We start from the raw sequence: 12714 nt of genomic DNA, 5'->3' as shown, positions 1-12714 counted from the left end.
CGATGAGGATTAACTTTCAAGACGCTATAAAAGAGACATCGGAGCAAATTAAGATTCGTTTAAAGGATAAACAGATCTCTAGTTAACTTACTGACATCATGGCACCTCCTTTGTGACCAATGTTATTCAATTAGCGTCCCCGGAATGTGGGGACGGCTCAGAAGTAAACAGCTATTGGAGTTGCACCAGACCCTTTTTTCCCAATATACGGAAAAAAGCGGTCTGGCCACGCGAGACTATCATCACTGGTGGACACTTTACAGGGCTCCACTGAAAATCAGTATTCAGTTACTGAGTGGATCCCCTGTTAAAAAAGTACAACTTACATGACTGCTTCGGCTTCATTTCTGGATCCCCCCCTAGTCAGACTTTTTCCAGCCCACACACAAAGAAAAAGTGGTCTGGCTACGAGAACTACCCCGCCCCCGAGTGTGGAAACGTAGACTCGTGCAATTTCACTTACACACACATCGTCTTACAGCCGTAAAGTAGTCCAAGCAACGAAACTTATCAGTATCAGAATCTTGATGCGAAGGGTAATTCATGTTCCAACTTAACTTTGTATTCCAATTATTTACAGCATTTATTATAGCAGCATCCGTGTAGCGCCCGCCCATATATTAATCAGAATGAGTTTTGAACGTCATCTGTGTTGGCAGCCACATTAAAGTGATGTGTGTGTTGAGCCCCCTTTACAGTCTCTCTCTGGTGAAACACTCACATACGCTACTGCAAATCGTGAGGATGGAGCACGATTGGATGTTTCAGCTGTTGGGTTCTGGGGTGGTCACCACCAACGGGCTTTCTTTGATGTTAAGGTGTTTAATCCAACTGCTTCGTCATACCGTGCTACACCAGTGGCTTCATTGTATCGGAGATTTGAAAAGGAGAAACGTAGGAAATATGAGCAGAGGATTAGGGAGGTTGAGATGGGTTCATTTACCCCATTAGTCTTTTCAACGTTTGGTGGAATCAGTGGATGTACCAGCATCTTTTACAAACGTCTAGCCTACTTACTGTCCCTGAAGAGAGAAGTTCCCTACAGCAGCGCGATGTCTTGGCTACGTTGTCGCATCAGCTTCTCGTTGCTCCGCTCAGCGATTGCGTGCCTTAGGGGGGCGCGCTCCCACAGTGGTTGTCCCATCAGCCATAGGGCACTTGACCTTGTACTATCAGAGGGTCGGGTGCCTTCCCCCTAATTATTTAAATTGCTCCCTTTAATCTCAGTCCAATTTTTGTCTAGCACTTCAACATCTAGTGCTAGGGGTGCTGGTTACCCCGGAAAAAAAAAAAAATATATATATATATAAAAAAGCCACATTAAAGTAGCTGACTAAGGAGTAAAGCTGCCATTGTATGGGCACACGAGAATCAAGTTAGTTGTATAACTAAAAGACCACTTTTTAAATTAAACTGCAATAATGTAGCTAATCACATTCTCTGCCACTTGGGTATATAGAGTATCTATGCACTTACTGAATGCATCATCCACTTTGTAGCAATACTACATAAAGCTATTAAACTGCATAGCATACTTTACACCAAAGAATTAATACTATGAGTAAAACATTTATCTGTGAGCAAACTACCCATGACAGTTGGTTACATGCACAAAAATATACAAAAATATAAATCAATAAAATACTATAGTAAAGACAACAGCTACAAGCTCTTGTACTACACTATACAGCTAATTATTATATTATAATATGATTGCTGGGTCATATTTTACCCTGGAATCTTTAGTGGCAAAATGTCATCATACAACCCAGCAACATGCATTGATGATGACAGGTAGAGACCATGGGCACAACTGACATCACATTATATCATCAGACAAGCCATCATTATCACCCTCATGGCTACCATTATCATTATCATGACTATTTTTAGTACTGCAATGCTCTTCTTCCCTATTTTGGTCATCATCATCTTTATCATGATTGCCATCTTTGTGATTATTCTCCTTTGTTTTGGAGATAAGCTGCACTGGTTGAGCTACTATTCCTTTTTGGAAGTTTTTCTTGCGATTTCTTTTCGGAGTCCTCTTACCATCATCAGCAACAGCATTCTTTATTGTCTCAGTAAAGAACTGTATAGTATCTGACTCTAGTTCCTCCTTGATTTTTTTCTTGTTCTTAATTTTAGCATGAGGGCTACACAATGGCACATAAAATGTATTCAACAAAAACTGTCAGAAAGCATTCAGAAACAATCACTTTTACAGGCAAAACACCATACAGGTATTTCATAGAATATATATATATATATTTGCAAAATTTGACATAACTTGGAACTTTTCTTTAACTCTCTGTCTAGCAAAGAGGTAGTCTCGCGTAGCCAGACCCTATTTCTCCGCACAGCACTTATCGATTGGAAATTATAAGCACCTGCTCCGAAAGGGTCTGGTGACTCTACAATAGAAAAGTTCTGCCAGCAAGTCACCTCTGGATAGGTGAGCATTGATTGACCCTAGACCACTTTCATAAAGAGGTGTGAATGACCACAGTTGGCTTCATCCTCAGCTAAAGGCAAGGCTTCAGCCTGTTCTTATAATTTCCAATCGATAAACGCCATGCGGAGAAATAGGGTCTGGTTACGAGAGACTAGCAAAGAGGTTGCTTTAAACTTTATGACAGTGAACAGGCACATATATAGGACAAATGTCTGCCATGCCAACATGGGCGTTGTATTAGATCAGACCCTTTTTGTGGTGGATTTGGTGGATTTTGGAGGTATCTAAGTTACTTAGACCCTTTTCATGTTTATTATGTGCACCTGCACTGGCAATGCATCGCCACCTGAAAATTAATTTTAAACCTGTTAGCTACCAACTACATAAAGGGTCTAAATAAGTTAGACTTCAGACCACAGGGGTCTAAGTAATTTAGTAACCTGTGTCGTGGTGCCTGAGCGAAGGCACTACTACAGGGCCTGAGCGAAGGCATGACACAGGGCCATTGGGTTACTAAATTACTTAGACCCCTGTGGTCTGAAGTCTAACTTATTTAGACCCTTTATGTAGTTGTTGTACCTTAACACTGTTGACAGCTGCTTGTAACAGAGAAAATAATGTAACATTCATTAGTAGAAACAAGCCATTTAGTTGTTACCGGAGAATTTTAAAATTAATGGAAATAATTTTCATTTAGCATAGCCTTGTGCAGTACTCCCTGAGGATATCATAAACACTTAGTTTTCAAAAATCTGTCATAGGATGGTGGAGTTATAACCAATTTTGTCCTTCAAAATATACAAAATTTTCTCCATATCCTTCCATCCCAAAAATGGCACAATCAAGCAAATGCTTCTAACTAAGCTTTGCAATAACATCTTGAATTTCTGTTATCATACAGTACGGTAGTACTGTATATTAGGGATCATAAAGAATTGGGTTTTCCTAGCCAAAAAATTCACCCAAAAACCAGCTTCACAACTCCATCCTGCACCCCGACAGTATTGGTTAGGTATAACCAAGCCCTAAAGTGCCTTCAGTATGATCCTAAAGGGTTGCAATGAATAGTTACAAAATTTAAAAAAAAATTTACTCAATGGAATTTTCTGACTGACTGACTGACTGCCTGCCTGCCTGCCTGCCTGCCTGCCTGCCTGCCGGCCGGCCTGCCTGCCTGCCTGCCTGCCTGCTTGCCTGATTCCTTCAGGCAAGCGTAACTCGATAACAGCTAAGGCTATGGGCTTAATTTTTTCACTGTTCGATGTTGCTTCGTCCCGAGACGTGCCTTTTGGCATACCGCAGTACGTACAATGCATGCATTATGGACTTACCTTTGTCCTCCTTTGTGTTCCATTTCTTTTTGCTGACAGCCTAAAGTGTCGATTCACGGTAGCACAATGCATGGCTTCCCTACAGTACATTTGTAAACGGGAATTGTCCGTATTTTCCGTGGTGAACAGACTGATTGCAGAGACGATTCTAACACTGTTCTTTGCTTGTAACGCTGTGTAACAGGCTGAACATAGCTGAAAGCGAAGAGTAATGGCCGCTACACTTTTGAGGCAGTAATCGATAGTTGGGGGTGCGCGAATTGTCGTATTTTCGAGATGACTGGATTGTTGCAGAGGCACTTCTTCTACTGTTTTTCGTCTGTAGCACTGTGGATTGGGCCAAACACAGCTGAAAGCGAAGCGTAATGGTCACTGCACTTTCGAAGCACTTTTGATAGCTGGGGTGCACGCTCAGACGAAAAATTAATTAAGGCACCATCCTTTCTTTTGATGTGGTATGCGTGGGTTCACCAGTCATAATAATGTTACAAAAAAAGTAAGCAAACAAGTTAAAGGAAAAATTTGAAAATTTAAGTTCGATTAGGGATCATAGAAAAAAAAAGTTAGGAAACAAGGGAGATCGCCTACACCTGCAGATACACTAGTGAACATTTAATCTCTAATTCAGTCTTGGTCTTGGGGGTATAGACTAGATCAGGGATTAAATGTTCACTAGTGTATCTGCAGGTGTAGGCGATCTCCCTTGTTTCATAACTTTTTCTTTCTATGATCCCTAATCGAACTTAAAATTTCAAATTTTTCCTTTAACTTGTAAATAACTTAATACATGGACCACAGTGTAACCTTACTTGTAAGACCCTCTGAATAAAGGTCACCTCTATAGAAAGTCACTAAATAGCTGCATGCATTTAGCATCTTGCAGATGGCAAAACAACATACACATGGTGAAGTGCAACCACTCTGTACCAGTCACCTCCACTCAAAAATACAATGTGCATGCAAAGCAATGAGTTGTACTGTTGATTTATAGCTGCTTGTATGATTATTTTTTCTCTTATTGTATAGCTCTTTGACAGCTACCAAAATGGTGCATCAAAGAGTCATATGAGCTACTTGTGGTACAAAGTTGCTGACTTTTATAGCATAGTAATATTGAAAACTACATGGGCAAAAATACCCACCTTGGTGTAACAAACATGTGCTGGGCCGTTTCTTGCAAAGAGAACATAGCATTGTGGTGGCTATATTGCAAAATAATCTTATAATTGGGATAAAACTCCACACAAACATATTTGTAGCAGAAAACCATTGTATTCCTTGCCCCCAGAAATCCTAGAAATGATCCGACTGTTTGATCAATCACTTGTATGGCAGCAAATTGATTGTGCCAACTCTCCAATTGCAATGGAAGATTAATGGAGAAAATTTTATGCAAAATTTACGGAATTCCGGAATCGTTAGTTACGGATTTAACATTAATTTTCAGGTGGCAATGCGTTTCCAGCACTACCAGTACAGGTGCGTGTAATAAACATGAAAAGGGTCTAACTATTATGTAAGCACATTTGTCTTTTAAGAGTTTTTTTTGTTTTTGTTTCAACTGTATCTGTATAAATATATAACACACAATAACAATCATTTCTACATACAATAACAATCATTTCTACATACAATAACAATCAAACATTTATAAACAATAACAATCAATCATTTATAAACAATAACAATCCTCCACTTTATGTGGGTACTTCAAAGGGCACCTACAGTTAACACATGCATTGGCTGCTTGTTAGCAGCATAGGAGGACTACCGCTTTAGAGATACACTTACTTCTACTTCATGTTTGTAGGTATGTATAGGCTAAACAAGCACACATTCATCTGTTGCACATGCAGAGCATTGTATTAGAGTAGTTTGTAGAGCACATATCACTGCTAGGGTGCATACTTATAAGAGTAACTCTTGCTACCACTTACTTCTTAGCATGCCAATCACTCCATTCCTGTAATGCCATTTCTCTGGCATACTTCTTAGTAACAGGTGGCAAGGACCAATCATCATTTTTGCTCCTGGGATCATACACAAAACATGGGTAACTTCTTTTGGAAGTTGACAATCGAGGAATGGCATCAAAGGGCTATGGAAGACAATAAAAGACCAAGTGATACAGACACTCAGCTAAACGGTTGAGTACACAATATGTACATACACGCCAGTACACACATACAATACATAAAACTACATTTCTGATTTAAAGATAACAGTGATTCTTTTCATGACCTTAACAACTGCTAAAATCACATTATACAGTCTTGTAGTGGGTATTGGTTGCCACTGTGAGACTGGTCGTTACTTGAAACAAGTGTAAAGAAAAACTAGGAATTGGATCATAGAATAAATTTAGGGGAAAAGAGGAGCTTACCTACACCTGCAGATATACTAGTGGACATTTTTAATTCCTAATTCAGTCTATTACACCCATGACTGTTTATAAGTATATCTAACATTAAGCACCCCATCATCTCTCAGTATACCATCCAAAACACAGATATCCAGTGTGTTCCTCATGTCATGTATATATCTAGGTGTAACTATAGACCAGCACCTCACCTGGAATCAACACACTACTAATATCTCAAATAAAGCCAACTCAATCAGAGGCTTTCTTCAGTGAAACATAAGTTCATGCCCAATAACAGTCAAAAAGCATGCTATAAGACAATGGTAAGACCTATTCTTGAGTATGCCTCACCAGTATGGTCTCCTTTTACTGAACTCAATATCCTGAAACTAGAAATGGTTCAAAGAAGAGCTGTTACATTTATAATGAATGACTATTCTAGATATTCATCGGTCACAAGTATGATAGAACAACTAGGGTTGCCAATGCTCAAACAACGAAGAAATGAAGCAAAAGTGATAATGATGTACAAGATACTGAACAATTCTGTACTTATAGACCATAATCTAGAATACAACACTAACCATACTCGAGGGCACCCCTTTAAACTAGTTACATCGCCAACCAAAATTAATGCTTACCACGATTCCTTTTTTCCTTCAACTGTCACGTTATGGAACAATCTGCCGGCGGAGGTTGTTACTTCTAGTAACTTAGAACATTTTAGAAAGAGTTGTAACAGTTATTTTTATAACTGACTATATTATTTTCTTATCAAAATATGTACATTTTTCCTCTTATAGAGGTTGTACATTAATCAAATATAATAATATAATAATGATTGAAGTAGGGATTAAATGTCCACTAGTATATCTGCAGGTGTTGATGACCTCCCTTAATTTATTTCTATGATCCCTAATCGAACTTAAAATTCCTATTACTTGTTTGTTTACTGTTTATGTAACACTATTATGACTGGTTAACCCATGCATACCACATCAAAAGAAAGGATGGCACCAGAGTTAATGTTTTCGTCTGAACGTGCATCCCAACTATCAATTACTGACTCGAAAGTGAAGTAGCCATTACGCTTCGCTTTCAGCTATGTTCAGCTGCTACAAACGAAGAACAGTAAGCAAAGCATCAGTAATCAATCCAGTCTCTATGAAAAATACGGACAATTTGTGACTCCATGCAACTACTCAAAATTGAATGGCAAATATTACACTTCACTTTCACCTATTTTAGCCTGTTACACAGCATTACAAATGAAGAACAGTACAAGAAGTATCTCTACAATCAATCCAGTCACTACAGAAAATACGGGCAAGAGCCACAGGGAAGCCACATCACGCTGTCGTGAATCAACAGCATGCGTTGTCAGCGAAAAGAACTGGAACACAAAGGAGGACAAAGGCAAGTCCATGATGCATATATTGTACATACTGTGGTTGGTGAAGACATATCTCAGAACAAGCGAACAACGAAGAAATTAGGTCTGTAGCTTTATCCATTGTCGAGTTATGCTTGGCTAAAGGCATCAGTTAGTGAGTTAGTTAGTTGGTCAGTCAGCATAAAATTCTGTTAATTTGAAAATTTTAAAAATTCCATAGAAACTTTTTGGAAGTGTTTGAAGACACTTTTGGACTTGACTGTGCCTAACCAATGCTGCCAAGCTGTCATGAAGGGAAATTAAGGCTGGTTTTAGGGTAATATTTTTGGCTACATAAGCCCAGTTCTTCATGATCCCTAATATACAGTACTACCATACTGTATAAGAGTAATTCTTACACAAGAAAACTTGACATGCACCAACATGTATGTTCTATTAGAGTAGTTATCCCACACACAACACTACTAACCAGTACTGTCCAGTCTGGGGCATTTGGCTCCTCCTCCTCTTCTTCACTGATTGGCTCAATATCACTGCATTCATCCAATGAGAACACAAGATAATCTTCCCTATTATTGATATAATATTCCATGATGGCTATAAATTGTCTGTAGCAGTGATTATCACAGCTGGACTGCATGTATTATCGCAGATAACTACACTATCATCCTGCACAGTCAGTGTTGGGCAAGTTACTTTGTAAAAGTAACTAGTTACATATTACATGCAACAGAACTATTTAGTTACACTTACATATTAACCATAAAATAAAGTAACTATAATAATATTACATATTATATTACTTTGCGTCCACAATGAGCAATATGAGAAGTAACGCTGTCACGTGTGAAACTACCACTTTATCACGTGACATGATTACGTTGTTGGACAATGTGCAAATCTTGGTTATAAGTAAGAAGCTGGTGAATAAGCTTCATTCAGTAGGCTTCATTACTTCGTTGTGGCTAGGCATTACTCAGAGGATAACTAACGAGATTAGTAACTTCGTTACTTGTAGTAATAATATTATGTAATATTAGACTTGTTACAGTAACTATATTACTTAGGTAGCGTGTTACATTTGTAAGTAAAGTAGCTTGAGTTATATTACCCGTTTTTATAGCGTATTTTGTTATATTACTTAGTTACCACAAAAGTAATAATATTACGTAACGCGTTACTTATGTAGCACGTTACTCCTAACACTGCACACTGTTGACGTACTATTAGCACAAAGAAGTGTGGATATAATGGGTTAATTTCTTAAAGGAGAAAACCTTTCGCAAATAACTAAATTTGCACATAAAGTATAATTTATATGCATGCAAAATGGCACACTTAACAGCTACATGCTTGGATTTATATGGACAAAAATTAGGCATGCATACTGCAGTGTATGTACAATAATTTCGAGAAGAAATAATGGTAAAAAGAATCTGAAATAATTCTGGAATAATGGATGGTCTTCAGGAATGTATAATCCATACTAAAATCACAAAAACTTAAAGGGTCCAGCCCCCAAAAGTGAAAGAAAACAGTGAAATCAGAGGTGAAAGCTACAAAATGGCTGTAATGATGACCAGCTTGGGGCTCATAATTACTGTAGTGAATGGATCAATTTCAGACGTGCTTCTTGTATACTGTTCTTCGTTTGTGCTTAGCCTGAAAACAAAGCAGAATGGCCACTTCGCTTCTTAGTACAATTGATAGGCAGGGTGTGCATTTAGAAATTTCAGATACGATGTCCGACGTCTGTAGTAGCTGGATTGACTGCAGAGATGCTTCTCATATTGCTCTTTGTGTATAACAAGTGGAATAAAGTCGAAAACTGAATTGGGACAGCCACATCACTTTCATTGTAGTCGAGCGTGCATTGACGTGCAGAGTCTGATTAACATGCTTAAATTATATTCCTTTGGCGATGCCTTTGATGTGGTACACCAGTCATTAATTGTTACAATCTCAATTGGACATTATCACAAATGTCAAGCTTTCTCATTATAACTCATAACAAGAGTTCATAATCATTTTATTGCCTAACTATCCCTCTAGGGAGGCAACTAATTAGCCTGTGGCACAGGGAGTCAGAAACCCTGAAACTGAAAATAAGGAGAGTGTCCCTACTGCTGTACAGCCTGTACCAAGAGTTATTGCTATACTCACATTCAATGTGCTAGTTGGTCAGGTCTCTACTCAGCATTAAGTTTCAATGTGGTTGTGGCTTTCAATAAGCAATCCACTGATGACATTGTTAACAATCCTTAACACTGTATGTGTTGACATGAAATCCTAGACAAATCAAAGTTTCACTGAATCACTTCATGCTACAGGTTTGTACAGGCTGAAGTAGGACACTCTCCTCTCTCTCTTTACATTATGAATTCTTGTCGTAACAATCAGTCATTTTTACAAATCTCAACTGCATGCATTTTCATCATAACTCTATAGCTGTTGAACCAAATCACAAAAGGGTTAACCAATCCACACAGCTTCTTCCCAATGCAATTTACCTTGTAGACGTGACAAAATACATGTCTTATTTGTGAATATCGTTAATAACTTCACGACTCTTTATCACATTCAACCCAAACCTGGTACCAAGATGTGCCTTAAGCTTAAAAAAAGAAAGAAAATTTCAGTGGGAATGCCTATACTTAAAATAGGTATCCAGGTGGAGATAGCAAAACCATCTCATTCCATAAAGGCATAGCTATATTGTTCTTCCTGTTAATAACACACTAATGTTTCCTGGGTCGTACGACGCACTACAGTGTGTCTAAGTTATACTCTAACACAGTGATCACCCTAATAAAATGGTCACCCAGGTTGGCATTAGCTAGTACAGTATGTGATTACAATGTAAACTCAAATGGTAAAGGAAACATTTGGACACAAAGAATTGGCCCAATGGACTGATTCACAAGACTGAATATTTTTGGTGTCAAAGTTGGCTCAGAAATGGGTGCTGGTGCAGAGGTTGATGCTAAAGTGGACCAAAATTCAAACATCAAACAATTGACCAGGATGAGCAATTATTTGTCACCCAAATTTGACCCACATTTTTGTTATCAATCATACAGTAGATATAAGGTAAGTGTCCCCAATATGAGACGGTACATATTATGGGACACTTTGATAACTTAAGCTATTTTGGTAGTGGACACTTACCCGCACAGCTTATGACACTCCAAAAAGGTGCTTTGATGTTCTAGTAATCACAAGTGTGCAAAAAATTCATTAAAACAGTGTATAAATCAAAACAGCATCTAAATCATGAATGTTGTTATAGATACTAATCGGATGGCTGTAGGTTTGAGGCAGCCTGGGACCAGTCACGTGTTCACTTAGCTAAGGAGCTAGTTTGAATGTGTCAATAACTACTGAAGTGAAGGAAGACAGATACAGTGGATACTTCTGTCTCTGCATTTGAAATGTACTGTCAATAAACCTTGCTTTTGCACTAGCAAACAATTTTTGCACACCTTCACATAAATTGGATGTTTTTTGCATAACTGTTAGAATCTGAAATCAAAATACGATCAACTGTCCCATAATTACAAGCATTCACATGTCAGAAAGCCATACAAAATAAATCTGCTGTCAAGGCTACATCTGTCAAATTTTTATATTTTGTAAGCAAACATATTGGTGAGTACCAGGTCCAAATTCCATTACTTTATGTGCTTTCTGCTTTAAGTTTGATTTAGCATATATTTCTGTCTCATAATATGGACACTGTCTCATAATTACGCACATTGACAATACAATGCAGACAAACCTTACAAGCTCTCATAATCAAATTGTGCTGCACAGCATATTTTTGGTGAATATATATAATTGGTGAGTCTGTGATGCAAAATTGGAGTCCCTATGAGTTAGGTGCGTGCAGTATCCCTCAAGTGTCCCTTCTATCCCACTGAAGCAGGTACATCAAAGTGAGTATATGGTAGTTAAACCCCAGGAATGGTAGTTAAACCACAGTGCATATATGGAAGACAACATAATTACACATTCAATTGAAAGAAGTACAATCAAAGCAAATTGAAGCTTTACACATATAAACCTATAAGCTCACCAAAAATTGACATTGTAAAACTATATTCTTGTCCCTAGCACCCACATGCTCCATCATGTGAAGGGAGTGTGATTGAGTGTGTGGGCGGCTGGGGACGAGACTGAACTAAAAGTTCAGTAAAAAAAATTGAAGCCATACACAACTGACATGCTTATCTAGCCTTATTGACATGTTGTTTGTGAACTTGACTGCTTCAAAGTGTGAGATAGAAGCTAGTTAAACCCCACCTGCACTCATAGGATATCCAGTTATTAACACCTCGGCCTCCTGCCTTAGGTATGATATCCTACTCATGGTGGGGTTTAACTATAACATAAAGTAAAGCAACAATTACCTTACTAACCCAAGGTATCTAGAATTATTGCGAGATAAACGCCATAATAATTTGACAATTACATGAACAATATAATTACAAGGGGTCAGGAGTTTAGCCTCAAGCTATTAATTAAAAAATTAATAATAACTGGAGCCCTGGCAAGACAAATGTAGCTACTTGTAAAACTAAACAATTATACATGGCATATCAACAGATAAACTACATCCCATGATGCGGAAGCTCGAGAGAATCCTGTATGAACAGGAGATGACAACACAAGCTGCCTGGTAGATGGCATACATTGCTAAGCTTTGTAACAGTCGTTGGCCTAGACAGCCAACTTCAATTGTCACAAGATCAACTGAGAATCCAGCATGTTGAAGGCCGAGTCAAGCAGCAATGAACCATAGCGATCTTCTTTACGGTTCCTTGCAGCTAAAAAGTGATGCTGAATATTTATAAGTCTGTCTACAGTGTATATCCATCGCGAAATGCATGGACGTGCTAAGTTATTAAACGTGTATATCTCACATCTAGTCGTTACGCCACTTACTTCTTTGGTTTAATGCACAGTGGGTTGTTCATAGCGAGAGACATCAACAGACTGTGATAGTCCTTCTTCATCAATAGACTGTGACGATCCTTCTTGAACTGAGTGGGTGTTAGCTGCTCCTTGGAGCTATCCTCCTTCTCTCTTAAAGCCGCCATCGTGAGTCTTCGTGACTTATATCGTTATCTAAATAGAGCCCACCAACACCTGGTTTGCTTCACATCATTCGTGG

At 38.4% G+C, this 12714-nt stretch overlaps 1 protein-coding gene across 1 annotated transcript; it reads right to left on the bottom strand.

Annotated features, from left to right (window-relative positions):
• Positions 1 to 1475: 1475 nt before the first annotated feature.
• On the bottom strand, positions 1476 to 12640 carry LOC136245004 (uncharacterized). The gene is made up of 4 exons (XM_066036534.1): positions 12486 to 12640; positions 8011 to 8110; positions 5724 to 5884; positions 1476 to 2156 (listed from the first exon to the last, which is right to left on the bottom strand). The coding sequence occupies exons 1-4, from the start codon at positions 12638 to 12640 to the stop codon at positions 1820 to 1822; spliced, it is 753 nt and encodes a 250-aa protein (XP_065892606.1). The 3' UTR covers positions 1476 to 1819.
• Between the last annotated feature and the right edge of the window lie 74 nt (positions 12641 to 12714).

Source organism: Dysidea avara, chromosome 14 (genome assembly GCF_963678975.1).
Source record: "Dysidea avara chromosome 14, odDysAvar1.4, whole genome shotgun sequence".
NCBI classification, from domain to species: Eukaryota; Metazoa; Porifera; class Demospongiae; order Dictyoceratida; family Dysideidae; genus Dysidea; species Dysidea avara.
This window is presented reverse-complemented; position numbering and strand designations above follow the sequence as displayed.

Excerpts from the sequence above, each read along its gene's own strand:
- LOC136245004 (XM_066036534.1), bottom strand. The coding sequence starts at position 12,640 with ATGGCGGCTTTAAGAGAGAAGGAGGATAGCTCCAAGGAGCAGCTAACA. Across the intron at positions 5,885-8,010 it reads CCCCAGACTGGACAGTACTG|CCCTTTGATGCCATTCCTCG; the intron begins GTTAGTAGTGTT and ends TGTCTTCCATAG. Across the intron at positions 2,157-5,723 it reads AGTGATTGGCATGCTAAGAA|CCCTCATGCTAAAATTAAGA; the intron begins GTAAGTGGTAGC and ends GCCATTGTGTAG.